General features: G+C 50.9%; 9 protein-coding genes across 9 annotated transcripts; 6 read left to right on the top strand and 3 right to left on the bottom strand.

Annotated features, from left to right (window-relative positions):
* Nucleotides 1-18: 18 nt before the first annotated feature.
* Nucleotides 19-2,016, top strand: erg13 (hydroxymethylglutaryl-CoA synthase). The gene is made up of 3 exons (XM_057154042.1): nucleotides 19-211; nucleotides 272-374; nucleotides 452-2,016. Exons 1-3 carry the CDS (start codon nucleotides 152-154, stop codon nucleotides 1,663-1,665), a joined length of 1,377 nt encoding a protein of 458 aa, XP_057008380.1. The 5' UTR covers nucleotides 19-151; the 3' UTR covers nucleotides 1,666-2,016.
* Nucleotides 2,017-3,145: 1,129 nt separating this feature from the next.
* On the top strand, nucleotides 3,146-5,101 carry N7473_008103 (uncharacterized protein; the record flags this gene model as incomplete). Its single annotated transcript, XM_057154043.1, has 1 exon — nucleotides 3,146-5,101. The coding sequence occupies one exon, from the start codon at nucleotides 3,146-3,148 to the stop codon at nucleotides 5,099-5,101; it is 1,956 nt and encodes a 651-aa protein (XP_057008381.1).
* A 731-nt stretch (nucleotides 5,102-5,832) lies between these two features.
* On the top strand, nucleotides 5,833-7,802 carry N7473_008104 (FAD binding domain protein; the record flags this gene model as incomplete). Its single annotated transcript, XM_057154044.1, has 4 exons — nucleotides 5,833-6,425; nucleotides 6,499-6,971; nucleotides 7,077-7,163; nucleotides 7,246-7,802. 4 exons carry the CDS (start codon nucleotides 5,833-5,835, stop codon nucleotides 7,800-7,802), a joined length of 1,710 nt encoding a protein of 569 aa, XP_057008382.1.
* Nucleotides 7,803-8,254: 452 nt separating this feature from the next.
* On the top strand, nucleotides 8,255-9,882 carry N7473_008105 (uncharacterized protein; the record flags this gene model as incomplete). The annotated part of the gene is made up of 3 exons (XM_057154045.1): nucleotides 8,255-8,444; nucleotides 8,513-9,220; nucleotides 9,275-9,882. The coding sequence occupies 3 exons, from the start codon at nucleotides 8,255-8,257 to the stop codon at nucleotides 9,880-9,882; spliced, it is 1,506 nt and encodes a 501-aa protein (XP_057008383.1).
* A 1,722-nt stretch (nucleotides 9,883-11,604) lies between these two features.
* Nucleotides 11,605-13,263, top strand: N7473_008106 (Gfo/Idh/MocA family protein; the record flags this gene model as incomplete). The annotated part of the gene is made up of 1 exon (XM_057154046.1): nucleotides 11,605-13,263. The coding sequence occupies one exon, from the start codon at nucleotides 11,605-11,607 to the stop codon at nucleotides 13,261-13,263; it is 1,659 nt and encodes a 552-aa protein (XP_057008384.1).
* A 1,029-nt stretch (nucleotides 13,264-14,292) lies between these two features.
* Nucleotides 14,293-16,119, bottom strand: pgmA (phosphoglucomutase PGM2; the record flags this gene model as incomplete). The annotated part of the gene is made up of 3 exons (XM_057154047.1): nucleotides 14,293-15,602; nucleotides 15,687-15,988; nucleotides 16,067-16,119. The coding sequence occupies 3 exons, from the start codon at nucleotides 16,117-16,119 to the stop codon at nucleotides 14,293-14,295; spliced, it is 1,665 nt and encodes a 554-aa protein (XP_057008385.1).
* Nucleotides 16,120-16,460: 341 nt separating this feature from the next.
* Nucleotides 16,461-17,791, bottom strand: N7473_008108 (oligoribonuclease). Its single transcript, XM_057154048.1, has 3 exons — nucleotides 17,488-17,791; nucleotides 17,285-17,362; nucleotides 16,461-17,215 (listed from the first exon to the last, which is right to left on the bottom strand). Exons 1-3 carry the CDS (start codon nucleotides 17,572-17,574, stop codon nucleotides 16,700-16,702), a joined length of 681 nt encoding a protein of 226 aa, XP_057008386.1. The 5' UTR covers nucleotides 17,575-17,791; the 3' UTR covers nucleotides 16,461-16,699.
* A 351-nt stretch (nucleotides 17,792-18,142) lies between these two features.
* On the bottom strand, nucleotides 18,143-20,623 carry N7473_008109 (uncharacterized protein; the record flags this gene model as incomplete). The annotated part of the gene is made up of 4 exons (XM_057154049.1): nucleotides 18,982-20,623; nucleotides 18,596-18,918; nucleotides 18,346-18,533; nucleotides 18,143-18,320 (listed from the first exon to the last, which is right to left on the bottom strand). Exons 1-4 carry the CDS (start codon nucleotides 20,021-20,023, stop codon nucleotides 18,143-18,145), a joined length of 1,731 nt encoding a protein of 576 aa, XP_057008387.1. The 5' UTR covers nucleotides 20,024-20,623.
* Nucleotides 20,624-23,541: 2,918 nt separating this feature from the next.
* Nucleotides 23,542-24,462, top strand: N7473_008110 (glutathione S-transferase family protein; the record flags this gene model as incomplete). The annotated part of the gene is made up of 3 exons (XM_057154050.1): nucleotides 23,542-23,762; nucleotides 23,825-24,030; nucleotides 24,089-24,462. The coding sequence occupies 3 exons, from the start codon at nucleotides 23,542-23,544 to the stop codon at nucleotides 24,460-24,462; spliced, it is 801 nt and encodes a 266-aa protein (XP_057008388.1).
* Between the last annotated feature and the right edge of the window lie 441 nt (nucleotides 24,463-24,903).

A 24,903-nucleotide genomic window follows, 5' to 3' on the forward strand; every position in this document is an offset into this window, starting at 1 on the left:
CCCCGGCAATACTTCTGGCTTGTATAAAGATTTCCCTCTTTTCGCCTCCTATCTTCCTCTTTCACTTTCACTCCTTCAATTCCTCTTGCGCCTGTGTTGTGTTGTTCCTATTCCTCAACCCCTCCAAAACATACACAACCCCTCCCCCACCATGTCTGCCCGCCCCCAGAACATCGGCATCAAGGCCATTGAGGTCTACTTCCCAACCCAGGTGAGTGTTTTTGAATAGTCAATTGCCCCTGACATTCCCGATGCTGACTTTCTCTTTCAGTGCGTCGACCAGGCTGAGCTGGAGCAGTACGATGGCGTTAGTGCTGGCAAGTACACCATTGGTCTCGGCCAGACCAAGATGAGCTTCTGCGACGACCGTGAGGGTATGTAATGCCAATGGCAAAACCGATGAGAACAGCTATACAGAGAAACAGACACTAACATCCTACTTCCTCAATAGACATCTACTCCATGGCTCTCACCACCCTCTCCTCCCTCATGAAGAAGTACAACATCGACCCCAAGTCCATTGGCCGCCTCGAGGTCGGCACCGAGACCCTCCTGGACAAGTCCAAGTCCGTCAAGTCTGTCCTCATGCAGCTCTTCACTCCCTCCGGCAACACCAACATCGAGGGTATTGACACCGTCAACGCCTGCTACGGTGGTACCAATGCTGTCTTCAACAGCATCAACTGGCTCGAGTCCTCCGCCTGGGACGGCCGCAACGCCATTGTTGTTTGTGGTGATATTGCTCTGTACGCTAAGGGTGCTGCCCGTCCCACCGGTGGTGCTGGCTGCGTTGCCATGCTGATTGGCCCCGACGCCCCTATCGTCTTCGATGCCGGTCTTCGTGGCTCTTACCTCACCCACGCCTATGACTTCTACAAGCCCGACCTCACCAGCGAGTACCCCGTTGTTGATGGCCAGCACTCTCTCCGCTGCTATACCGAGGCCGTCGATGCCTGCTACAAGGCCTACCACGCCCGCGAGAAGGTCCTCAAGGCCAACCAGAACGGCACCAACGGTGTCTCCGATGAGTCCCAGACCGCTCTGGACCACTTTGACTACATCCTGTACCACGCCCCTACCTGCAAGCTGGTCCAGAAGTCCTACGGCCGTATGCTCTACAACGACTTCCTGGCCAACCCTTCCCACCCCGCCTTCGCCGAGGTTGCCCCCGAGCTGCGCGATCTCGACTACACCGCTTCTCTGACCGACAAGGCCGTTGAGAAGACGTTCATGGCTCTCACCAAGAAGCGCTTCGCCGAGCGTGTGCAGCCCGGTCTTCAGGTTGCCACTCTTTGCGGTAACATGTACACTGCTACCGTCTACGCCGGCCTGGCCAGTCTCCTGAGCCACGTCACTTTCTCCCCCAGCGAGCCCAAGCGCATCGCTCTGTTCTCCTACGGCAGTGGTCTGGCTTCGTCCATGTTCAGTGCCAAGATCGTCGGTGATGTCTCCGAGATGGTTGAGAAGCTGGATCTTAAGAACCGTCTCGAGTCTCGCACCGTCCTGGCTCCCCAGGCCTACGATGACATGTGCCAGCTGCGCGAGCACGCTCACCTGAAGAAGAACTTCAAGCCCACCGGTGGCGTCGAGACTATCCAGAAGGGTACTTACTACCTCACCGAGGTTGATGACATGTTCCGCCGCCAGTACGCCATCAAGGAGTAAAGAAAAACTCAACCACGCCATTCTGTCCCATTTCTTCTGCCGTTGGATATGACCCTTGTTTAGACGGTTTCAGAAAAGATTCCCCCAAGCGTTTTTCATGCGTTTCTACTTCGGTATAGATCATGCAAGGTCTTGAGCTTTGCTAATATTGTTTCATTTCTTTTTTTTCACATTTTTTCCTTACTGAGATTTTTAATGGCTTGAGCCTTGAGCTATTTTTCTCGCCTCTTGGCGACGATGAACGTGATGAGATAAGCAGGATCCTGGTCCAATCAGAATTGAGGCCCGGAACTAAATACCAAAATTCAATGAAGATGATATGAACATTTGCCCTTATTTTCTCTTTCTCCACTAATTCATTCTTTCTCTTTTGCTTTTTCCCGATTGAATAATTAGTCCACATTTCTGAAACGTGAACAATTATTGCTAATTATGGGACATAGGAGACCATTATCTTCCAATTATGTCCAGAGGGTGACGATCACCTCGGCGCGTATTTGAGACTGGCCATACTGCTGTAGCCGCCGACCTGTGCATATCACACCTCCACATTCCCCCACGAACACCTCGGATCAACGGTCTCTGCTCCTTTTTCTTTCGTTCCACCTCTCAAACCCCATTGAACTGGATTCCTGGGGCTCCATGCACTGTCACAGCACACGCCGCGCTATTTTTATCCTCCCTCTCTTCCTACCCTTTGACTCTAACCGCCCACCTGGCGATTCCTGAGGCATGGCGCTCGCATCAGGAAACACCTTGCTGACCGGAGATGCCGCTAATTACCCAGGAAATGTGACCTAATTGTTGCTGAATTTAGAAGCGTTTGCTCGTTCTGCAGCCCGCTAAACCCAACGTGGTATCTGAAGAATACCGTCGAAGCTGATGCAAAATATAGCAACACTTTAACGCGCGACTGTCCGCTGAAACGGCACTATGCCCAGAGAAAAAGCCCCTAGTCGGAGTTTCAGGCCCTGATTGCTGGCCCCTGTCGCGCGACCTCTGGCATCATTGGCATAATGGTCGGCAGTTTCGCGTTTCATCGCCTGGGAAGCTGTCTAGATCGGAGCCAGGATCCCAAAAAAAGAATAGGAGCCTCCGTTGGCGTCTGGATGGAGTGCTTCTCCATGTTTCAGGTTATCCAGATCGGCTTGGGTTCATCAGTGGGCCTGCTTGCTGCTGTTTGTTTATATACGGCTTCGGGCTCTTGGATGTTCTGAAACTTGCCTTTGTCGACAAGCATTTAACATCCAAACATTCTCTCCTCTGGATCATGCTCTTGGATCTTCTTGAACAAGAGGCTCTTAACTAGACAGTCCTGCTTCGGTCTTCGACTTCGACTTCGACCTTGATATACATTCGTTGCTGTCTCTCTTCACGACATTGGACGCCGTGATACTTGCCCTTCCTATCTCTATATAGGTGCACCTCGACGACCTGGCTGCTTACTCACATCATCACCACTCCGACCAACAGTATCATCATGTCTTTGGAATACGCTCCTTATCAGCCGACCACTCCACCGGGTGTTCCTCTTCAGGTTCACATTGGATCAGCGCACAGTCGTAATGCGTCTGGCTCATCTGTCTACTCCAATGATTCATCTCCATGGTCGACAATGACGGGCAGCACCAGCCCAACCACGTCGCCAACTCGGCATCACCATGGCCCAGCTCTGCTCCCTAAGATCCGCCCTCAAGATATTGTCATTGAGCCCGTCTCTGCTGGTGGGCCATTGCGCCATCGACGTGTCTTGTCAAATACTCGCAATCCACCAGGCTTCGTGCCTTACCCCAGCCGGCCACCTCTGCAGCGCAACAGAGAAGATGCATCAGACCGGCTTGCCTTAGCATCTCCAATTTCGCCCATTGTCACTAACGGCCATGGGAGCTCCTCGGCCTTGTCTTCTCCAGTGACCATGAATCCTTCTCACAGGCGCAGAGCTGGTGGAGGCCACTCTAGGTCAGTGTCGACTTCGGGCATTGATGAAGCCACTCTCAACCGGTATGGATATCCCACCTACCGACACCTCCCCAAGTATGTACCGACAATGCAGGCGCAAACTATGCCAAACACTCCGGCTACACCAGTGACCCCAATCACTCCAAACATTGTTATTCATCCGTCCTATTCCCAACGACAGACAGCAAAGGTGCCGCAACCATCACCAGTACAACCTCCACACCCATTGACATTACGATCACCTCAGTACGACTATCATCAGACTTCTGAAGCTCAGCAATCTCCGGTTGCCTTGTTGAGTCCCCAGGAAGACTTGACTCCTCCTTCTACCAATCTACTGTCTTACCTGACCTCCCCAACGCAAGCTATCAACCTTGTCCGTAACGTGAGCGTAGTCCCCACCCGGGGCATGCACGACTATTTCTGGTGGGATATTCGCAATTTGCGAAGTTGGACATCCTTCTCGATCCCAACATTCGACTCCATTCACGGCCTCACTCAGCTGCTCAAAACAGAGATCTCGAGCTCTCTCGTCCCCCCAGTCAGCGTTGTCCCTGGACGTCTCGCGCCCGAATCCGAGCCTGCCCTAGTCAGCCTCATCAGGGATCTCTATGCTCCGCGCGTCAACGCTGCGCTAGCCGTCTCTCAAGGCACTGAGCACCTCCAACTCTACGCCGCACCAGACATGCGACACACTGGCCACAAGAACCACGGCCACCCTCATTTCCTGGCCAATTACGCCTCGGACTCTGAGCGCACAAGCGCCGGTCTCCCTCGCGGTCGCCTCGTCGGCATCGTCAAGAGCTTCGACCGATGGAACTCCGGTATGCGCAATGAAGCTCCGCACCGACGCGTCGAGTACCTCAACGGACTCGCACACCTGCAGCGCTGCATGCGCGAACACTCCTGCCGCTACGGCTTCATTATCACCGAAATCGAACTAGTCTGCGTACGAGCAGGCTGCGACACCGGCGACGACGTCCCCTACTTCGGCTTCCTAGAAATCGCCGCACCAATTCCCCTCATGACAGCCGCGACCCAACCGCACACAATCCATCACGAAGCCCCACCCCTCGCAACCCCCATCAGCGCGCGCTCATTCTCATCCTCATCACACGGATCCTCATCACATTCGCGCCAGGACTCACCAGCACCAGAGGGAAATGAAGGAAGCTTCACAGCCCCGATGACGGCAAGCATGGCGCTTTACTTCCTCCTCATGCTCTCAAAATCCGTACCCTTGCCTTACCAGCCATCCGCGCACCTCAACGTCGGTGGGCCGGGCGCACTCACGCGACAACGGATCTTGCCTGAGCCAAAAGATAAATGGATTCCTGAGCCGCAGATTGGTGAGCGTCGGGATGCGAAGCGTGTGCGTGGTTGGGTTTGGCCGGGGGACGCGTGGCATCGGAGGGAAGGGGGTGGTGTACCCAGGACGAGGGGTGGGGATGGGAAGACGAAGAAATGGCATAAATGAGAGTATTTGGTTCTTTTTATCTGGCATGGATTGGCGTTGGATATGAGGATTGGGATTACTTTGGAGTTTGATATTTCTTTTTGCTTCTTTTGTTGGTATGGTGTTTGAGCTGGGGGATTATGGAGTTTTGGTGGCCTTTGTCTTGGTGCTTATTGCTGGATTGTTCGGGATTCCCCTTTGGCTGAGTGGTTTTTTGCTTTGATAGTAATGTAATTTTTTGTTCTATTTCTTCCCTTTTGATGATCTATGCATTACCTGTGGGTATCTGTAGAGTACCCGAGGTGGGCATTATCACTACCAGCCTTCTATACTTCTTGCCAGACCATCGGATCAAAATTATTCTATCATTCAATAGCTTCTGTCAAGAAACCTCTCAACTATACATAAATTTCGCTCTAGAAACATTTGCTGAGGAGCTATCCATGAACAAGATCGATCAATCTTCCACAAGGTACTCAAGACGTTCACAGCTCCCAATTGGCGCCCTGGTCAATACTTACCGCTGTGGGGTATCAGACCTTTCCTCTTTCGGCATTGATTGTATCACCAACTACAAGGACCTTGGGGAAAGAGTACCTCGATGGCCAGACATACATTGAGGACATTGCAGAAGACATTGGGCTACAACCTATAAATGATTAGAGCCCTCTGGAGAGTTCCTAGTTCGTAAATTTAACGTACAACTCATCTACATCTAGACATTCGTTTCAACCGCAATCACACATACTACGATGAATTCAACAAGTGAAATCCACGATGTGATCATCGTCGGCGCTGGACCCTGCGGTCTAGCCGTGGCAGCCCGTATCCAAGAGCAGACCCCCTCAGCCGTATTCACAGACGAGGAGCACCAGCGATACCACTGGATCCAAAAGCACACCGGTAAGATGAATCTCGTCCAAGCAGGACGCAGCAAGAAAAACGGTGTCCGAGCAGAAAAATGGAATCGCGGACAAAGAACCTGTCCTTGCAAAGACGATACGAGTACAGGGTCTGATCGCCGCGGATCTGCCGATTCGACATCATCCGTGCCATCGCTATCATCAGACTCGTCGACATCGTCTGCAGCGTCGATTTCGACACTGGTTTTGGATGGAACGGGGGATCAGTGGATGCAGCGGTGGAATAATGCTTTTCGCACGTTGGAGATTAAACAGCTGCGGAGCCCGATGTTTTTCCATGTTGATCCTGGGGATCGAGATGGGATGTTGGCTTATACGCAGGAGGTTGGTAGAGAAGAGGATCTGTGGGAGATTTCGGGGTGTGTTGGGAAGGAGATGAGCAAGCATAAGAAGAAGAAGAGACGGCAGAGTGGAAAACCTCAGTACGTGAAGAAGTTGAAGTTTGCTGTATTGACCAGCTTGACAAACCAAGACTAACTGTTCGATTTTCTACAGGACACTAGGAGTCGAAATTGACGAACGAGATCGCAAAGACTACTTCTCGCCCTCGACCGGTCTTTTCGCCGACTACTGCAATTCCATCATCGACCGGTACGGCCTGAACGAGCCCAGCCAGATTCTCAAACAAGAAGTCACGGACATCACCCATGGATACTTACCAGATAATCTCGATATTGCGACACCCAATTCCAAGATATTCACTCTCACTACCTCGACCGGGCAGAAATTCTATAGCCGGGCAGTTGTGCTTGCTACGGGCGCCGGTGGAGCTGGGATCCAAAAGATCTTCCCATGGAAGCCAGCGAATGAAGCTGAAGGGGCTGATGCTTGCTGTCATAGCATGGAAATTAAAAATTTCCCGAGTCCTCATGTGCGGAGCAAGATCCAGCAAAGACGAGAGACTAATGTGGTCGTCGTGGGAGGGGGGCTTTCGTCAGCCCAGATTGTTGATATGGCTGTGCGAAAAGGTGTGACTAAGGTTTGGTTCCTGATGAGATCTGAATATAAAGGTTTTGTGGTCTAACCTGCCTTCATCCCATATATTGAAATCTATTGCTAACGCACAAGACTAGTCAAACACTTTGATCTCAGCCTGCCCTGGATGGGAAAGTATAAAAACTGGGAGAAAGCAGCATTCTGGTCAGCAGACACTGATGAAGGTAAGTTGACATACCGTCTATGAGTCTGTGACCGAAAAAAGGTTTATGGTGACTAACATTTATCACGTTTCCCTTTGAATAGAGCGCCTCGAAATGATCAAGACAGCTCGTAATGGCGGTAGCATCACCCCTCGCTACACAAGAATCGTCAAACAACATGTCGCCCACCACCGAGCATCCATTCACACACGCACTGAAATAACTTCCAACAAATATAATCCAGAAACACGGACATGGACACTAACCACCGATCCGCCAATCCCCAACCTACCGCGGATCGATTACATTTATTTTGCAACGGGGGCGCGCTCCGATGTTCGCGAAATGCCACTATTAAGTAATATCAATGATCAGTACCCTATTGAAGTCATCGAGGGTCTTCCTTGTATTACGGATGATCTCATGTGGCGGGAAGATGTACCCCTCTACATTACAGGGCGACTAGGGGCTCTACGACTGGGTCCTGGAGCTCCAAATCTTGAAGGAGCCAGGCTTGGCGCAGAGAGGATCGCCTGGAGCTTGGAGGAGATCCTCGAGAAGAACCGGAGCATTGGAGATCAGTGCGAGGGGTTTTGTGGACTGGGAAATCTGTATGCTTCATTGGTTGGGGATGGCGAGGACGATAACGAGGAGGTGTAGCTAGGGCTGCATAGCTCGGGCAGTATCTGATATAGTTTTTTCCTCCCCTTCACGTCAAGCAATTCCGATGATTTCTTGCTGGGGTTTACCAAATGACATAGTGTCATGTGAGTACTGTATCTTTCTGCTTGCTGATATGGCGTCAAGGTCCATTGGACCATTGGTGCTCGGCGTCTCTCCAAGTACTTTCCGAGTTGATCTCCATTCCTCCCTTCATTCTCCGCGCTTTTAAGTAGATCATCGCTTGCCCCACGCCCACTGGGGGAGGGAAGCTCTACGGACATATATGGGAAAGAATGTGGCTCCCTTGTTCCGAAGAATTTTTGACTGGAGAGCTTCATCCATTATAAAGCTTATCAGAAGCTAGGTCGTGTGCGATATGATTTACTCATTATATTTCTTGTGCTGTGTTTCAGGTCTGTGTGGGTGAGGTAACTAACTAACAGGACAAAATGGCACCTTCGATGAATCCCAACGCACCGGTAGAGGCGTTGAAGATCCTCCCGAACAAAACACACCAGAACTGGCTCAAGGATAGGGGTCTACGAAAGTTGAACCTTGGTATTGCGTTTATGTTTGCGTCTTCAGCTGGCACGGGATATAATGGAAGTCTCATGAATGGTTTGCTGGTGCTGCCCGAGTGTACGTTCTGAACATCCGGGACAACAGAATAGCTTCAAGAGCCATCATGCTGAACATCTTCCATATAGTTGCCATGATCATCGGCGGCTTGAAACCTACCATCGTCGGGCTCCTTATCGCTGCCACCTCCCTCGGGGCATTCTTCGCCTTCACCCCGGCATCTTATATTGCGGACACTCTGGGAAGAAAATGGTGTGTTGGCGTTGGATGTTGTTTGGTCATCATATCCTCGGTCATGCAGATCTTTGTACAGAGTCACTGGGCATTTTTCGGCTGTCGAGTCCTCGCCGGTGCTGGTGTGGGAACCGCTCAAACTGCTGCACCGCTACTAGCAACGGAAATCGCTCATCCACGTCAGCGACAGACAGCAACGGCCTTGTATAACGCATGCTGGTGCATTGGGTCGATCACATCGGCTGCTGTATGTTTTGCGACCTTGTCTATGACTACCAGCTGGTCATGGCGAGCTGCTTGTCTTCTTCAAGCTTGTTTTCCGATAACCCAGTTGGTCGGTCTTTTGATTGTTCCGGAAAGTCCGCGCTGGCTGATTTCGAAGGGGAAGAATGACGAGGCTCTGGTGATCCTGGCAAAGTACCACGCAAATGGGGATAAGCATGATGAACTGGTTCAGCATGAGTTCCATCAGATCTGCAATACTATCAGCATCGAGGCGCTGGAGCCAAGAAGCTGGGGCTCGTTCTTCTCGTCCAAGGGTGACGTGCATCGTCTGGTGATTTGTGTCATGGTTGGTCTGATGCAGGAATGGGCTGGAAATGGTAAGATCTATGTTTGAAGAGGAAACTTGAACAACCCTGACTGATATCATACAGGAATCATTTCCTACTATCTAGCCCCAATATTGGCTTCTGTCGGTGTAACCCGCGCCGCAGACCAAGCATCAGTCAATGTGGGCTTACAAGTTTGGAACCTCTTCCTCTCCGCAGGGGGTGCTGTGGCCTCTGAGCGATATGGCCGCCGCATTCTTTGGCTTCTCGGAACAATGATCATGCTCTTCTTCCTTTCCCTGATGACCATCGTGGCTGGTGTCTTCCAGGAAAAGCATATAGCCGCTGCCGGTTTGGCTGTTGTACCTATGATCTTCCTCTTCTTCTCTGGGTTCAATCTCGCATACTCGCCATTGTTCATTGCATATCCCGCCGAGATCCTGCCATTTCCTCTCCGCGCGAAGGGTATGGCCATCACACTGTCAACTGATGCGGTTGCGTGCTTCTTCAATCAGTACGTCAATCCGGTTGCGTTTTCCGCGATCCAGTGGAAGTACTATCTCGTTTATGTGGGCTGCTTGACATGGTTCTTGGTGACGGTTTATTTCCTCTTCCCAGAGACCAAGGGAAGATCGCTAGAGGAAGTTTCCCGAATCTTTGATCGCAAGGAAGTTCGAAGTGAGGATTCTAGTGACACCAAAACGGAGGGGTAGGTACGGGAAGTCTTGTTGTCATCTCTGTCAATTCTCGACCCGCTTCCGAAGTACATGAGTGCGCTATGCTCATATGGGAAATTGTTGAAGGTTTACACTGTTACAAAACTAATCATTTGCACCTTGTACGAGAATGAAATCCTGTGTTACATATGTCTCGCGTTGATGTACATCAAGTTCTCTTACGATATCATTGAAGACGCTCCCTTTGCTTCGCTCATTTCCCCTGAACTTCCAGTTACCGATAGACTATCTTGTCTTTGACCTGTCTTCAATACTTGAAACAATTGATCCGCTGTGAGATGGTCATTCACCCCCTCCATCAGATGTGCATATCGAAGCCTTCCTCGTTGAAAGATCCATTCGCCTCCCTGTTGGTTCCATTTCCCACCTTTCAACCCTGCCCACCCGCGTTTCCATATTTGCTTCAGACATTTGCCCAAAGCACTTGGAAACGAATCCGGTGTATATGGCGGCGGGCTAGTAATTCCCTCCATGGTCCTTTTCATATGTAGTGTCTCGTATATTTTCCCCGTTGGATCGGTGTAGATGGGGAATGCATCGGATGTTTCTTCCATGTAGGGTACTATGAGGGAATGGTCGCCGCACCCGATTATGATGACCTGGGCTGGTTTGGCACTGGCAGGGATAGTATCGAGGAGGGTCTGCGTGAGTTGGCGGGATAGTGTTTTGACATAGCCTTGATCGTATAGACAGAAGAAATGGCGTACTAGATGGTTGAGGTTAGTTCTGGAGAGCTGGCATTGTAACAAACTCAACGCACCAAAAATTACAATCGTGGTCACTGAGTCTCCCTTTCCCGCTACAAGCTCACCGAATCTGACATGAGCGCCATTCTTTGATTCGATGCTCAGTTCATAGGCCTCGTGGAGAGTCTCATCTTTCAAAAAGCTGGGGCTGTCACCCGTAAGAATGCAAGTAGACATGATGCGACCGGACAGAGTCTCGCATACTCCTCAAGAGACGAGCGGAGAGGATTAAATATTCTTTACTCAGGTCCTCAGTCATTGGCGGCTTGTTGGCCGCTATCTATAACCTTCAAAGAACCAAAACCATATGGAAAGGAAAGTCCAGATGCTGCCAATGACATCATGACCTCCTGACAGTAGAATTTCTGGCGATTCCCGGATAATCAATGGCCGATACTTGCTTTAACAACAATCAAGTCCCCCTGGCTCGTAGGAATAAGGTTTTGAAGATGACCTCGTGACATTAACCTGCATTTCTCTCCCTTGAAGTTAGTTGTACTTGTGGTTAGTTTAGATGATAGTTTTGGATGGAGTGGAGACTGGCCCCTGTTCTAGAGGGGTCTCCGATATCACTAGACATACTCTTCCTCAAGTTTGGATATAAGGCTGACTGGCTGATTTCTGTCGTAGAATACTTGACACAGTACCCTATTCTTGCTAGAGAAGGAGTGTTGTTGCCCAACGATGATATACTTGATCAACGGCCAATAGGAGCGGCTCCGAAGCTGCTGATACGTTCCCCGCATTGCAACACAACCATCCACCAGTGCAACCTCGTCCCCTCTCGAGTCTCTATTTAGAGTGACGAGGCGCCCCCGCCAGCGTCAATCTGACTACTGCTGAGAACTTCTGGACAGTAACACCCTCGAGACCTGAAACAACTCAAATTGAAGCAGGAAAAGGCCATCTCTCAAGCCTACACGCCCAACCCGCTTCAACAGTATCCAGCAACATGAAAGAGCCTCAACCCCCACCAGCAGACATCCCCGTCAGCACTGGCAATTCCTCCACAGCTGCTACACAAAGAACTCCCCGCTTCATCGTCATCGGCGCCGGCTCTCGAGGAAATGCCTACGCCCGCGCTGTGAAAACAACCACCCCTGGCGTCATCCATGCCGTGGCCGAGCCACACGATTTCAAGCGTCGCGAATTCGGACGAGACTATATATGGGGAACGGACGGGTCTCCAAGCGAAGGACAAGAATTCACAGACTGGAGAGAATGGGTGCAATGGGAAATTGAGCGACGGAAGAAGACCATCGCTACCGACGGCGACGATAGCTCCAGTACTGCAATTCCCCTTGGGGTAGATGGAGTCTTCATCTGCACATTGGACGAGACACATGTCGAGATTATCCAAGCCATCGCCCCTCTGCAACTCCATATTCTCTGCGAGAAACCCCTCGCTCTCTCCCTAGACGATTGTCTAACCGTCTACCGAACCCTCCAACCACAGCCCCAATCCGCAAGCCAACGACCCAACCCACCAGCAACAATCTTCTCCATCGGCCACGTCCTCCGCTACAGCCCGCACAACACCCTGCTTCGCAAGCTCCTCCTGACCGACCGCGTCATCGGCGACATCGTTTCCCTCGAACACACCGAACCTGTTGGCTGGTGGCACTTCTCCCACAGCTACGTCCGAGGAAACTGGCGACGCGCCACAGCCAATGGCGACGGCTCCCTCCTCACAAAGTCCTGCCACGACATCGATTTCATCCTATGGCTACTCTGCTCGCCGACTTCTCTCGAGGATGCGCGCCACCAGCCGCATTTCCCGCGATCTATCTCGTCAGCGGGCTCGTTGACGCAGTTCCGTCATGCGAGGAAACCCGTTGCGGCTGGTGATGCGACGAATTGCGTCTCTTGTCCTATCGAGCGGGAATGTAACTACAGTGCGGTGCGGATTTACAAGGATAGACACCTAGGGAAAGGTCATCGTAAGTGGCCGGTGGATATTGTATGCCCAGACATCGAGGACGTGTTTAGAGTGTCAGGACGCGCAGCCGCAGAAGAGCATTTACTCTCGCGATTGCGGGAGGACTATGATGTCCATGTCCAGTCAGACGCTGACATCGCCACGAAACCATGGTACGGGCGATGCGTGTACGAAGCAGACAATAACGTTTGCGACGACCAAGTCGTGACACTCGCCTGGGATGACGAGGACTCCCAGCCGAAACGACTAGCCAAAACAGCTACTTTCCATATGATCGCGCCAACAGAGAAACAATGTGAGCGACGCGGTCGTGTATACGGGACAACGGGGGAGATTGAATATGACAGCAACACCATCTCGATTTATGACTTTGCGTCTGCAACGACGAGGAAGATCGATGTTCCCCGTCCACCACCGGAGAGGGCTGAGTCTCATGGTGGTGGTGATTATGGTCTTGCGGGACAGTATGTCCATGCTGTGAATGCCGTGATGAATAAGGGGATTGATGTTGAGACTGCGCAGGCAAGGTTCATTGGGTGTACGCTTGAGGAAGCGGTGCAAAGTCATGCGGTGGTCTTTGCTGCGGAGGAGGCGAGGAGGGAGGAGCGTGTTGTTAAGTGGAAGGAGTGGTGGGAGGAGAAGTTGAAGTTGAAGGACTCGGTTGTTGCTTAGTCGGTGTGATTTCGATGGGGACTGGGTTGCCAGGCAGATTGCATTCATGATATTATGGCCTTATGATTAATGACAATGACTTTGAAGGATTGAAGCTTCTGGTATAGTAATCACCATCCCGAAGACGAAGGCTCGCAAGGGATATGGTATAATCTAAGCCATATCTAACTCATCCGCAAACCATCCCCAAAAGCCAAATCGAATAAAATCTCCTCAGCTCCATGAATCGAACCTCCAGCCTTCTATTTCCCTATATACTTCGCCCTGTTAGTGCATCACCATCCGAGGACATTGAAGAACATCGCCAGTCCCCAGTGCCAGCCCTTTACACACTGCAACACTATCAAAAAGGCTATTCAGGAATTGTAAATGGTACAATCTAATAATCTAAGATGAATATACTCATAAGAAAAATAAAATTACTAATAAAATCTCCAAAAAAAAATGAACTCCTCCCGCCTAGGGGTATGCCCGGCCGTCCGTGGAGCTTGAAGCGTCAACACTGGCCCTGTATCTTTTTTCTTCTTTTGTTTGCCCTTTCCTCCAGGGCACACCTATGGTTCACCAATTTATGGTGGATACCAACTAGGCCATCGGAGGGGGGGAGTTGATTGTTTGACCTTGCATCCGATTATAACCCCTGTATGTTCTTGGATGTGCCTTATTGACTCTTGACTACCTTTTGTGCTTTGGGTAATCATGGGAGGGGATATTCATCTTGATAATGATTTTTACTGTTGCTCTATTATAGAGCTGGTAGATAGAGGATCAACTCTGGGGATGTTCACATCTTATGCGTCAAGGAATCCAACGTCGTATTCATATTCATATTACTCGAATAAAAGGCCTCGCACTATCCAATACATCCCCTCAACGCATCATCCGTTTCTTCATTCATCATCATAAGTTATAAGCTCATTACAAGCATGAACAAATAACAATACCAAGGAAAGAAAGAAATGATTAACCTCGCGATTCCCATCCAGTGGATCACGCAAGCTATCCAAAACACAGGATATCATCCCCAGCTTAAGTCTTAACATCAGGCTCCTCACGGCCAACATACTCCTTGAACTTGAGCAAGTTCAGAGCAGCGGTCACGTTATCGGCCAGGTACTCCTGAGCACTGAGGCCGAACTTGGACTTATCGCTCTCGTAGCGCTCGATATACAGACGGATAGTGGCACCGCTGCTGCCGGTACCGGACAGACGCACGACAATGCGGCTGCCGTCGTCGAACTTGGCGTACAGACCCTGGTTCTTGGAGACGCTGCCGTCGAGATCGGTGTAGGAGAAGTTGCCGGCGTCGACAACCTTGCGGGTGCCAACACTGGAGCCGATGAAGGAGTCGCTGGCAACCAGATCGGCCAGGGTGCCGACAACCTTGTTGGCACCGTCGCTGTCGACGTTCTCGTAGTCGTAGCGGGTGAAGAAGGTACGGCCGTAAGTCTGCCAGAACTCGTTCTGGATAGAAGCGATGCTGGGGGTCTCCTCGGGCTTCTGCTTGGCGACACCGGCGATGATGTTCAACCAGGCAACAACCGCCCACACGCCGTCCTTCTCGCGGATGTGGTTGCTACCGGTACCGAAGCTCTCCTCACCACAAATCGAGATCTTCTTGTTGTCAAACAAGTTGCAGAAGAACTTCCAGCCGGTGGGCACCTCGTAGCTCTGCAGACCCTGGGCTTGGGCGACACGGTCGACGGCACCGGAAGTGGGCATGGAGCGGGCAAGACCGTACACGCCCTGCTTCTGGAACCAGGGGATGAGCTTGGCGTGGTGTGCGATAATGGCCAAGCTGTCACCGGGGGAGACGAAAGTCTGGGCACCGTAAATCATGTTACGGTCACCATCACCGTCACTGGCGGCACCAAAGTGCACACCGTTCTTGTCCACGGCCTCGACGAGTTCGTGAGCGTACACGAGGTTGGGGTCGGGGTGACCGCCGCCAAAGTCCGGCTTGGGCACGCAGTTCATGGTGCTGCTGGCGGGCAATCCGAGCTCCTTGACGAAGATGTCCACACCATAGGGACCGGTGACACCGTGCATACCGTCGAAGAGCACCTTGAAGTCCTTGTGGGAGCTCAGGAACTCCTTGATCAGGTCAAAGTCGAAGATCTCCTTCATCATGGTCACGTAGTCGGCGGTGGAGTGCACAACCTCCACCTCGAGGGGACCGTAGGTCTTGGAACCAATGGTGGAGAGGTCAACATCGGGGATGTCGGCGTATTTGTAGGAGGTCAGGGTCTTGGAGGTCTCGTAGATCTTGTTGGTCACACCCTCGGGGGCAGGGGCGCCGTTGGCCAAGTTGTACTTGATGCCAAAGTCGTTGTCGGGGCCTAAGCAGTGATCACAATGTTAATGAGCTGGAACGAACGCGCCCAATGGAGCAGAATAATCAAGCATCGGATCTCTTCACTTACCACCGGGGTTGTGACTGGCGGTCAGCAGAATACCACCCGTGGCCTTGCGCACGCGAATCAGGTTGCTGGCCGCGGGGGTACTCATGATACCATTCTGGCCGACCAGCAGCTTCTTGACACCGTAGGCGGCGGAGATCTTAGCGATCTTGTTGATCACTTCATCGTTGTAGTAACGGCCATCGCCACCAATGACGAGGAAGGAGTTCTCGACACCCTCGGGAATGGACAGGAGGATACTCGTAATGAAGGATTCGGAGTAGTGAGGCTGCTGGAAGACCTTGACCTTCTTGCGGAGACCAGAACTGCACAGAGTGGGGGGAATCAATTAGCATTCAAACAGGGAACGGGACGAAGGGGTGGGGGGAGGAGAAGCAACATACGTGCCCGGCTTCTGGTCAGCAAAGGGCTGGATGGAGACGGTTTGGACCGACATGATGAACTTTTTGGAGAGGGAGTTGAGGAGGAGTCGAGAGGAAAGAAGAGGAAGGAGAGAAGTTCACCGACAGAAGAGGGAAAGAGAGAGGAGGGGCTGGCGTCATGTGTTGATCATCCCACTTGTACTTCGGGTGGCACTCAGACTAAGTAAACTAAAGCCAACTCGGTTTGGGTTCGAACTTGAGCTTCCACATTATCGACCTGACCAACTGAGACAGCTCAATTGTGCATGGGCCTGGGCCCCGTCCAGGATTTTTGGGAATAAAAAAGCTACACAGTAACACGGAGCTTTCAATTGCGCCTAAATTGGTCTCTACGCAAGCTGAATATTTTCAATAACCGTGTTCAACGTAAAAGAGAAGACATTCTCCCTCCCCATTTGGCGATAACAATACCAATCACAATGGCACGCCCCCTCGAAGGTACCATAACTACTCCGTACTCCGTGCAGTTACTCCAATGAGAAACCAAAAATAAAAACTGCCCCACGGAGCAGAGAGCTCCCCCCAACAGAACTCAATTGGTATTAAACATAACGAATCAATCTAGCATCCACCTCCCAAAAAAAGAAAAACCTTTTACTTAAACAACCTCTCCCGATAAAACCGCATCTCCTCAATACTCTCCAAAATATCATCCCTCGCCAAATGCACCTCCCGCTTGCCAGGCACCTGCTGTAACAACTCCTCACTCCCCCAGCGTCGTGCCGCCTCTTTGATACTACTCACATCCAGAATCCGATAATGCAAGTAGTCCAGGACCTTTGCGTAGGGGCCACGGGCCAAAAAGGCCTTATCGGCGTGGACACTGTTCCCGGCCAGCAGGGCGGTGCGCTGGGCGGGGACGTGGCGGCGGATGTAATCCAGCAGCGAGTCGGCGGCTTCGGCGGCGCTGGTCGTTGAGGCCCGCACCGAGGCGGTCAGGCCTGTGCGGCCGTGGACGTCGATGCACCAGGCTGACATGTTGTCCAGGATGGAGTCTGGGTGGTGGATGACGGCGTCGAAGCCGTTGGGTTCGAGGAGGTTGAGGTGGGCGTCGGTGATGAAGCAGCAGATTTGGAGGATTGTGTCGTGGTCTGGGTCTAGGCCTGTCATCTAGGAGGTTTGTGAGATGATGAAGCGTAGGGTATGGTAGGTGGGGGGAGGAACTAGAAAGAGACATACCTCGCAGTCGATCCAGACGAGAGGATCATTAGAGCGGGCGAGAGGCATGATGGAATTGGTGCGGAGGGTAAGAATGGGCTAGAGGGGAATTGTTAATGATACTGTGGTGGAAGTCGCAATGCGAACTTGCTTTGGAGAGAAAAAGTCTCGAGGTGCAAGTCTGGATGTGGATGTGGATGTAAATGTGGATGGGCGGGATTCACCTGGTGGGGAAAACAGCCACCCTGGACCAGCGGGAGTCGCGCAGAGAAGAAGAATGGCTTAACGGGTCGAAGACATCGGAGAATCATTCTTAGAACGAAGCTGAAATTGGTAAGGAAAGGTGATGAAAGTGGTCCGAAGCCAAGTTCACTGATCCTTGCCAGAGTCCACTAGGTAGAGTTTACTACGTCTATGACAGCTTGCCCAGGTGACCCTTACAGATTTACAGCCATCAATCTCGACTTGTACTCTTACACACAAAAATCATGACCAATTCATAAACATGCCGCCGAGAGGCGACCCAAGCTAATGTATTTTCCTTCCAAATCCGAGGATGCTTCCTGTAGTGTAAGGGGGGTGGTGGGACATAACGGCGTCACAGTAGTAGTAATCAGAGAGAGGGCCCAAAAGAGAACAACAAAAAAAGAAGAAAAGAGACACAAGGGTTCAGGGTTCAGGGTTCCAAGTCGCTCCTAGAACACTCAAGACAGCAGAGACAAAAAGCCAATGCTAATGCTGCATGGATGACAGCGCTTTGCACAGAACCAACTCTCCTCATTTCTCATGAAGAGGAGAGGCTGTCTTGTCTATCAATTCAAAGGCCCGTTTAGGGTGTGGTTGACAAAGAACAAAATCCATAAAAAACTCGGCTTAACGTCACAGCTCTTCGTCTTCGTTCTGTGGAATGGCGGCAGGTGGCTGCGAGGCGATCTTATCGCCGAGGGACCCGGTGCTGGCCGTCTTGCCATCACTGCCATCTCCCAGAACTTCGTTGATGCGGCCTGCTGACTCGGCAATCCGACGACGCAGGGCATTCTCATCCGCACCCGAGACACTGGCCCGTTGCTTCTTCAAGGGACTGCCCAGGAAAGCTTCCGTGACATCCCCGGTAGGGGGGAGCAGGTTCCGACGGTTTTACAGGGGTGGCCTTGGGCGGCGTGATGGAACGTCCAATACTAGCAGGAGGAGGTGTAGTCCCCGAAGCAGGCGTGTCGTTGGAAGTAGCACCACCGCTAGAGAGCGGTTCGGCAGAGTGCTGACGCTTAAGCTGTTGCAAGGTTAGCACATCTCAATCACGACAACTCTTAGCTCGGTCCCATGGAAACTTACACGAATCCGTTCGACACCCTCAGCCAACTCTCCCTGGCGCTTGATATCGTCAGGAGAGAGGAAGCGATCGTCATCCTTGGCCTCCTCCTCATCCGCCTTGCCTAAGATGGGGTTGTCGGTATCATCATCGTCGCTGTCCATCTCATCGTCGGCTTTTTTGCCCTTTCGACCACTGTCATGGTCGCGGAAGTTGAGGAATCCAACGGTTCCTTCAGGCTTGAGGGGACCGAGATTGGCAAAGTCCGCCTGCAGTGATTTCCGCTTAGCCGCGGGGGTATCTGGCACCTTGGGGTCTTTCAATATGCCCATCTTTTGCAGTTGGCCTGGAAAGCGCAGAAAGGTTAGCAGTGCACAGACCTCTCAAAATCAAAATTGATAGCACTTACGCTCGCCTCGGTACATGAAAGTGAAAATGGCGTAGGGCTTATCTGTAGGATCAATGCCAGTCACCGTCTGGGTGCTGATGGACTTAGGATCCAGTGTCTTGGGCTTCGCAAAACTAGTCGTATGGTCGACATCGGCATCTCCGTTGCTACCATTATTTCCTTGACCACCTTCCTCGTCGTCATCGTGAGCATCAAACTGCGGAGAGTACTCGCCCCGTTTGATCTCGCCGGAAGCCAGCACACGGAACAAAGCAACCTTAATCTGGCCGGTGGTCTCGGGAATAGGGTCGTCATCGTCGGAGTCAGAGGAGAAATCGTCGTCAGAGACATTCTCCAATGGTGCCTTCTCGTCATTACCATAGCGCATGATATCCTTGGGTTTGGAGCTGCTAGCTTCCGCCTCCATCCCATTCGCATCTTCCGCCTCGCGCTTTGCCCGGCGTTTCTCCATCTTCTGTCGTCGTCGCTCGATTTTGGCTGCGGCGTCCTTGCCCTCCAGGTCCAGCCCATTAAGCCAGCGCTCCAGGCCAACCTCGCGGAACAGGAACTCGCGCTCAGCGATACCGCCGCCCTCGGAGTCCGGCACGCTCACCCAGCGCGAGTTCACCCAGGTCTCTTCCCCTCTCCGTAGTAGTGTAGCCACCTCTTCCTTTTGTCTACCATCGAAGTAGATGTAGGCCGCCACGGTTTCGTTCGGAGAGTTCGTCAATGCCTGGTATGGTGCGACTGATCCGGAGTATTGACCGCGCTCGCCGGTCTGGCCCGGCAATCCTCCGACGACCTTGGGTGTAGGGGAGGGGCAATCGGCTGTCGGCTTCGGGGTCGAGTACGGCACATCCTGACCGGGGTTCAGGAGAGTAATGGAGATTGCAAAGGTCGATTGTTCGGGTTTACCCTTGGACTTGGAATCCGGGACTTTAGGAGGAGGAACCGGGATGAAGCAAGCTATGCGCGATGCTCGCGACTGACGCTGGATCGAGTATTCGGAGATTGGGCCATCCGGAGTGTGGATGCTCACGGCCAAGCCTTTGAAGCACGGCATGGCGGCGCCCTCGAAGGAAAGAAAGATCGAGTGGGGAAGGTGTGTTGATATTAACAAAGCCCGGAAGCAAGGAAAAAAGGAAAGGGGGGAACAGCCCCACGCGCTCGACGTATTTGATTAACCCCAAATAGCGATGGAGAAGGGGAAATAGGGTCTGACAGGCGGGGAAACAGGTGAACAGTGCTTTGTCCCTATTTTTTTTCTGCTCTGAGGCTTTTGAAGAAGTGCGTGTTAGCTACAGGATGAGAGGCGGTCAAAGTAGCGTGGATTTAGTCTGGTTTGGAGCACCCAGCAACCAACTGGGTCGGGACCCCACTGTTATTGTTGCTGGTATGGAGATACGGAGGCTGGTGAAGCTTTTCGAGAAGCGATGTGGGGAAGTGCAGAAAGCAGATCGAGGGATCGGGCAGCCTTCTTAATCTCGGTAGGAATCTGGGATCTTACACCGAAGTCAGGTGTACCAGCACATATCCGTGGAGATCAGAGCCGGAGGAGGTGGTGGTGGGTTGCTTAGTTGGAAACTCTTTTGGGCAGATGAGGAGGGGCGGAACCTGAGAAAGTGGACCAGCCAAAACACAACAGCAGTTGCCAGTTGCTGAGTTGCCCGCTTGACTCGTCCGAACTCCTGGTCCACGTGATGTACTTTAATTAGGGACTAAGCCCTAGCTAACATCAAAAGAACCTTGCTGTAACAACCATCTGACTAGTTTACGCCACTTAAATAAGTATACCAGAGTATCTTCTGATGTCCTTCATTTATCCTCCTGAGCTCCAGGCTTGACCTCGTCATCCCCCACGGTGTACCCACATCACCTGACCCCCGACCATGGATCAGCTGCGAGTCCCCCAGGGTCTACTGGAGGAGGTGAGAAGACAAAGAAACAGGTTCAAGAGCTTGAATGATTGAGACTTGACGAAGACTTGACATGAGAGGCGGTTTTTATCTTTCATTTTTGAAAATGAATTAGATAGAACTACGATATACACGAGCATCACATCTACCTGGAATGTCCAAGTGAAGTCTAAATAGCATGCCAAACCCACCAGCTAAATACTAGCAACTCCCATAGGGTTCATATTTAAATCACAAGCATTACTGTATGCCTCTCAGGGTATAAGGCGTTTTCTTTTCATAAAGCCATTTCCGACGTGGTCAAGAATTATAACCCAAATACTTGTTATCATGAGAGCATCCAAGCCCATAAACTTCAAGCCCATTTAAAAGCCACAAACTTCTATACCAATTACTGCTCTCTCTTGAGCTCGGCGATGCCATTAGTAACACCAATTCCACCAGCTCGCCTTGGTACGCCAGACGTTCTCTGTATTTCTAGGTCAGCCACTTAAGCAGTTTAAGCGTATTCTATCCGCCGGCCTATACAATCTTCGTGGATTCTTTGGGAATGACTCACCATTTATTTACAAGTTCTACATTTTTCTGTCTAGAGCTGTCTTGGATTCTAAGTAGTCCTGGTTTTAATCTAATCGATAAATCTTTCTTGTATTGTGGTTTCAAGCCTTCAAAATCACACTACCTCATGCTGCTAGCACTTTCTGCTTTTTATAATGCCATATCATTGTCCTTAAAATTAACCCAAAAAGTATATACATTGAGAAATCCTCAAAATGGCTTCCTTCCTCTCTTGTAGCGCATGGTGTGATTGAGAATATCACTCTCCCCTCGGATACGTTCAACCTTGTCCTCAGATAAGGCTCGTTGAGAATAGCATCCATCTATTGTTTATCCGTCTAGTCATAACTTATATGGCCATACGCCTAAATTGACAAATGATGATTATTTTCAAGGTTTAGATGGAAAGAATACTATCGGTACTATCCGAGAATGGAACCTGAGTTGCGGATGGAATTCTAGAGCCAAAGACTTTCTACGTTGCCTTGCGTGCTATCAAACTGTGGACATAGTATATGTAGCTCTTGTAAGAGATATTGAAGAAGATGCTCATGAGTCTTTGAACTGGGGGCGGGATATAACCGTGCGGGATCAGAGGCTTGTCTATAGTGAATGGAGGATAAGGGACCAACCCTTTAGAGTCTAAGGTCGTGGTTCTTATGGGAGCTCTGTAGTCCAAGTTCTCCCTTTGCTCCATCCGTCGTACTCGAGTCTTGAGTTACTTAGTAACAGTCTTTGATTTTTTAATTCTTGTGGGTCGTCTTTCCAAACCTCTTTCTAAACGTCCACTCGACCTTAATGTCTATCTTTTCTAAGATTCTATAGCTGGATACATAAGCGGAAAGAGGAGTATGAGACTATAAAGTAGGGTAGCACCAGAGCACTCTAGTCGACAGTTGGTCTCTTGGATATGTTAGTCTTTCCTTGGATGCTATCTATGTTCTCGCATAAGAATAGATGCTAAGGGCAACTAATTCGTAAGGATGAAAAGTCCCATTATTGAATGATGTGATACTAGTCCTAATCAGGGCTGGAGTGGGTCCAAGGCATGAGTCAGATGGCCCATGCAGAGGTTTCAGTCATATGACTAAAATTCCCCCGAAATTTCAACAACTAGCAAGCTGGCGCATAGGAAGCGCGTCGGGCTCATAACCCGAAGGTACCTGGATCGAAACCAGGGTTTGCTATCTTTTTGCTTTTCTTTTTTTCACCTTCGGGACCACCACATACCTACCACATACTGCTCGACTTACTTCTCTCTCACGCTTCTTCAAATTCATGGTAGCTATTTCGGATAGCAAGGAATTACATCTTTTTTCTCGAGACCAAAAAATGGTAAAGTCCCAGACCAACGAGAGATCATGGTGAACGAGGTGTGCCATCCTCGAAGGACGGACGGAGCCTTCGGATCTGACCCACCACCACTATGTTCTGGGTTCCGGTAGGTGGTGAAAGAAATGACCTCCCTTGAGTCCAGAGTATTGTGGTGTTCAAGGCCCGGGGAATAGGTTGAATGCATTCAATTGCGTATCATAGCATGTTCCGGTGTTCGGTTGAGAAGGTCGATGCAATATATATATTGGGAGCCACCAGAGATCGAACTTCAAAGCCCGGCAAACTTCAACCACTTCAGTAGATGTCAACGAAGGGGTATACCGACTCCATTTAAGCCCTGGATTCATGCCAAAAGAATGATTCCTCAGCCCATAGAAGCCACTTTCTAGACTGTACCCCGAGGACCGGGGACAGTATCCCACTATAAATCGTCCGGGACAGTAAACGTGGCAATGCACTTATTCTTGAGCAAGTGATCCGGAGCAAACTGGGTATACAGTACCTATACTCTAATGCCAAAAAAACATCGCATGGAATCAAGAATAGTTACATTGTGTAATGCTTGGTCATAAACACAGTCAAGTCCTAGTTAAGCTTCGCGGGGATCGGGATCGGATTCGGGGCGAAAATGACATCATTACTAAGTTCGCGGTGATGGTTTCATCGTAGCTCCGGCTGACAAATTGCGCACTGAGCGGGGGTTATACTTATCTGGCTTGGAGCTTGAATTTCCGAGTTCGTTGTATATTTAATCTCTCTAATTACACTGGGAATGCTCCCTCGTAATATCACCAACATCGCATTCAAAGCTGCTTCCCGATTCTCCAGCATTTCCTCGACCATCCGCGCTTCCTACTACACCATGTCGTCCGACCTCACCCTCTACACCTGGACCACGCCAAACGGCATCAAAGCTTCTATCACCTTGGAGGAGCTTGGTCTGCCATACAAGACTGAGCCAATCGACATTAGCACCAACATCCAGAAAGAAGAGTAAGAAATTTACCAATTGAATATTGAATAGGAATACCCCTGCTGACAACACTTAAATATAGCTGGTTCTTGAAAATTAACCCCAATGGCCGTATTCCCGCCCTCACCGATGGCTCACAGCGCGTTTTCGAGAGTGGTTCCATTATGCTCTACCTTGCCGACAAGTATGACACCGAGCGAAAGATCAGCTACGCGCCTGGCACCCCCGAATATATCGAGCAGGTATCCTGGGTAATGTTCCAGATGGGAGGCCTGGGTCCTATGCAGGGTATGTCGAACAGAATATAAATGCATTTTACATACCTAACTCATGTATTCCTCCCCAGGTCAAGCAAACCACTTCCGGCTCTTCGCCGGTGTCCGCTCCGACTATGGTATCAAGCGATATATCGACGAGACGAAGCGTCTCTACTCGGTCCTGGAATCTCGCCTGAAGGAGAGCCCCTATCTGGCTGGTTCAAAGTACACGATTGCCGACATTGCCAATTACTCGTGGGTTCGCAGCGGCCCCGGTGCCCTGGAGATTGATCTATCCGAGTTCCCGGCGCTGAAGAAGTGGGCCGATGAGATCGGGCAGAGGGCCGCGGTGCAGAAGGGAGCAGATGTGCCTCACACTGGCCGCACAGATGCGGAACGTGCTGAATTCTTCAAGAGTGCGCGTGCTAGAATTGATGGCTTGGCTAACTCTGATAAGCAGTAAGTGGGCATGGTACGAGGAGTTATTATGTAAAGACCCTTGGATTGATAATACATAAAAATCCCAAATATTCCCCCTAGCGACCGGCTACATAACTCAAATATAGAACAAGATGGATATCCTGGTAGCGAAACTTGCAAATGAGAAGTATAAGAGACATGCCACGCGCGAGATCCTCATCTGGGAACACAGTCATTTCGTCTCGGAGGAAGCACTCGGCCCATGGCTTGCTTATTGAATCGTTGGATCCCTCTCAGAAAACTAGCAATACGACGCACCATGTGCTCGGTCTCCAGGTCTGATTTGCCCCATAGGAAGAGAGACCTTAGCACGTATAGCCAGGGTCGTCTAAACTCCCACCCTTGATCCGACTGGGGAGGGATCAATTCATGCTTATAACCACACACTTTGCGGAATAACCTGTACCAGCGCAGACTAGTGAGA

Source organism: Penicillium subrubescens, assembly GCF_028828155.1.
Source record: "Penicillium subrubescens strain IBT 31985 chromosome Unknown utg000005l_segment0_segment0, whole genome shotgun sequence".
NCBI lineage: Eukaryota > Fungi > Ascomycota > Eurotiomycetes > Eurotiales > Aspergillaceae > Penicillium > Penicillium subrubescens.

Excerpts from the sequence above, each read along its gene's own strand:
- erg13 (XM_057154042.1), top strand. The coding sequence starts at position 152 with ATGTCTGCCCGCCCCCAGAACATCGGCATCAAGGCCATTGAGGTCTAC. Across the intron at positions 212-271 it reads AGGTCTACTTCCCAACCCAG|TGCGTCGACCAGGCTGAGCT; the intron begins GTGAGTGTTTTT and ends TTTCTCTTTCAG. Across the intron at positions 375-451 it reads CTTCTGCGACGACCGTGAGG|ACATCTACTCCATGGCTCTC; the intron begins GTATGTAATGCC and ends CTTCCTCAATAG.
- N7473_008108 (XM_057154048.1), bottom strand. The coding sequence starts at position 17,574 with ATGATTCTCCGATGTCTTCGACCCGTTAAGCCATTCTTCTTCTCTGCG. Across the intron at positions 17,363-17,487 it reads GTGGCTGTTTTCCCCACCAG|CCCATTCTTACCCTCCGCAC; the intron begins GTGAATCCCGCC and ends ATTCCCCTCTAG. Across the intron at positions 17,216-17,284 it reads TCGTCTGGATCGACTGCGAG|ATGACAGGCCTAGACCCAGA; the intron begins GTATGTCTCTTT and ends CAAACCTCCTAG.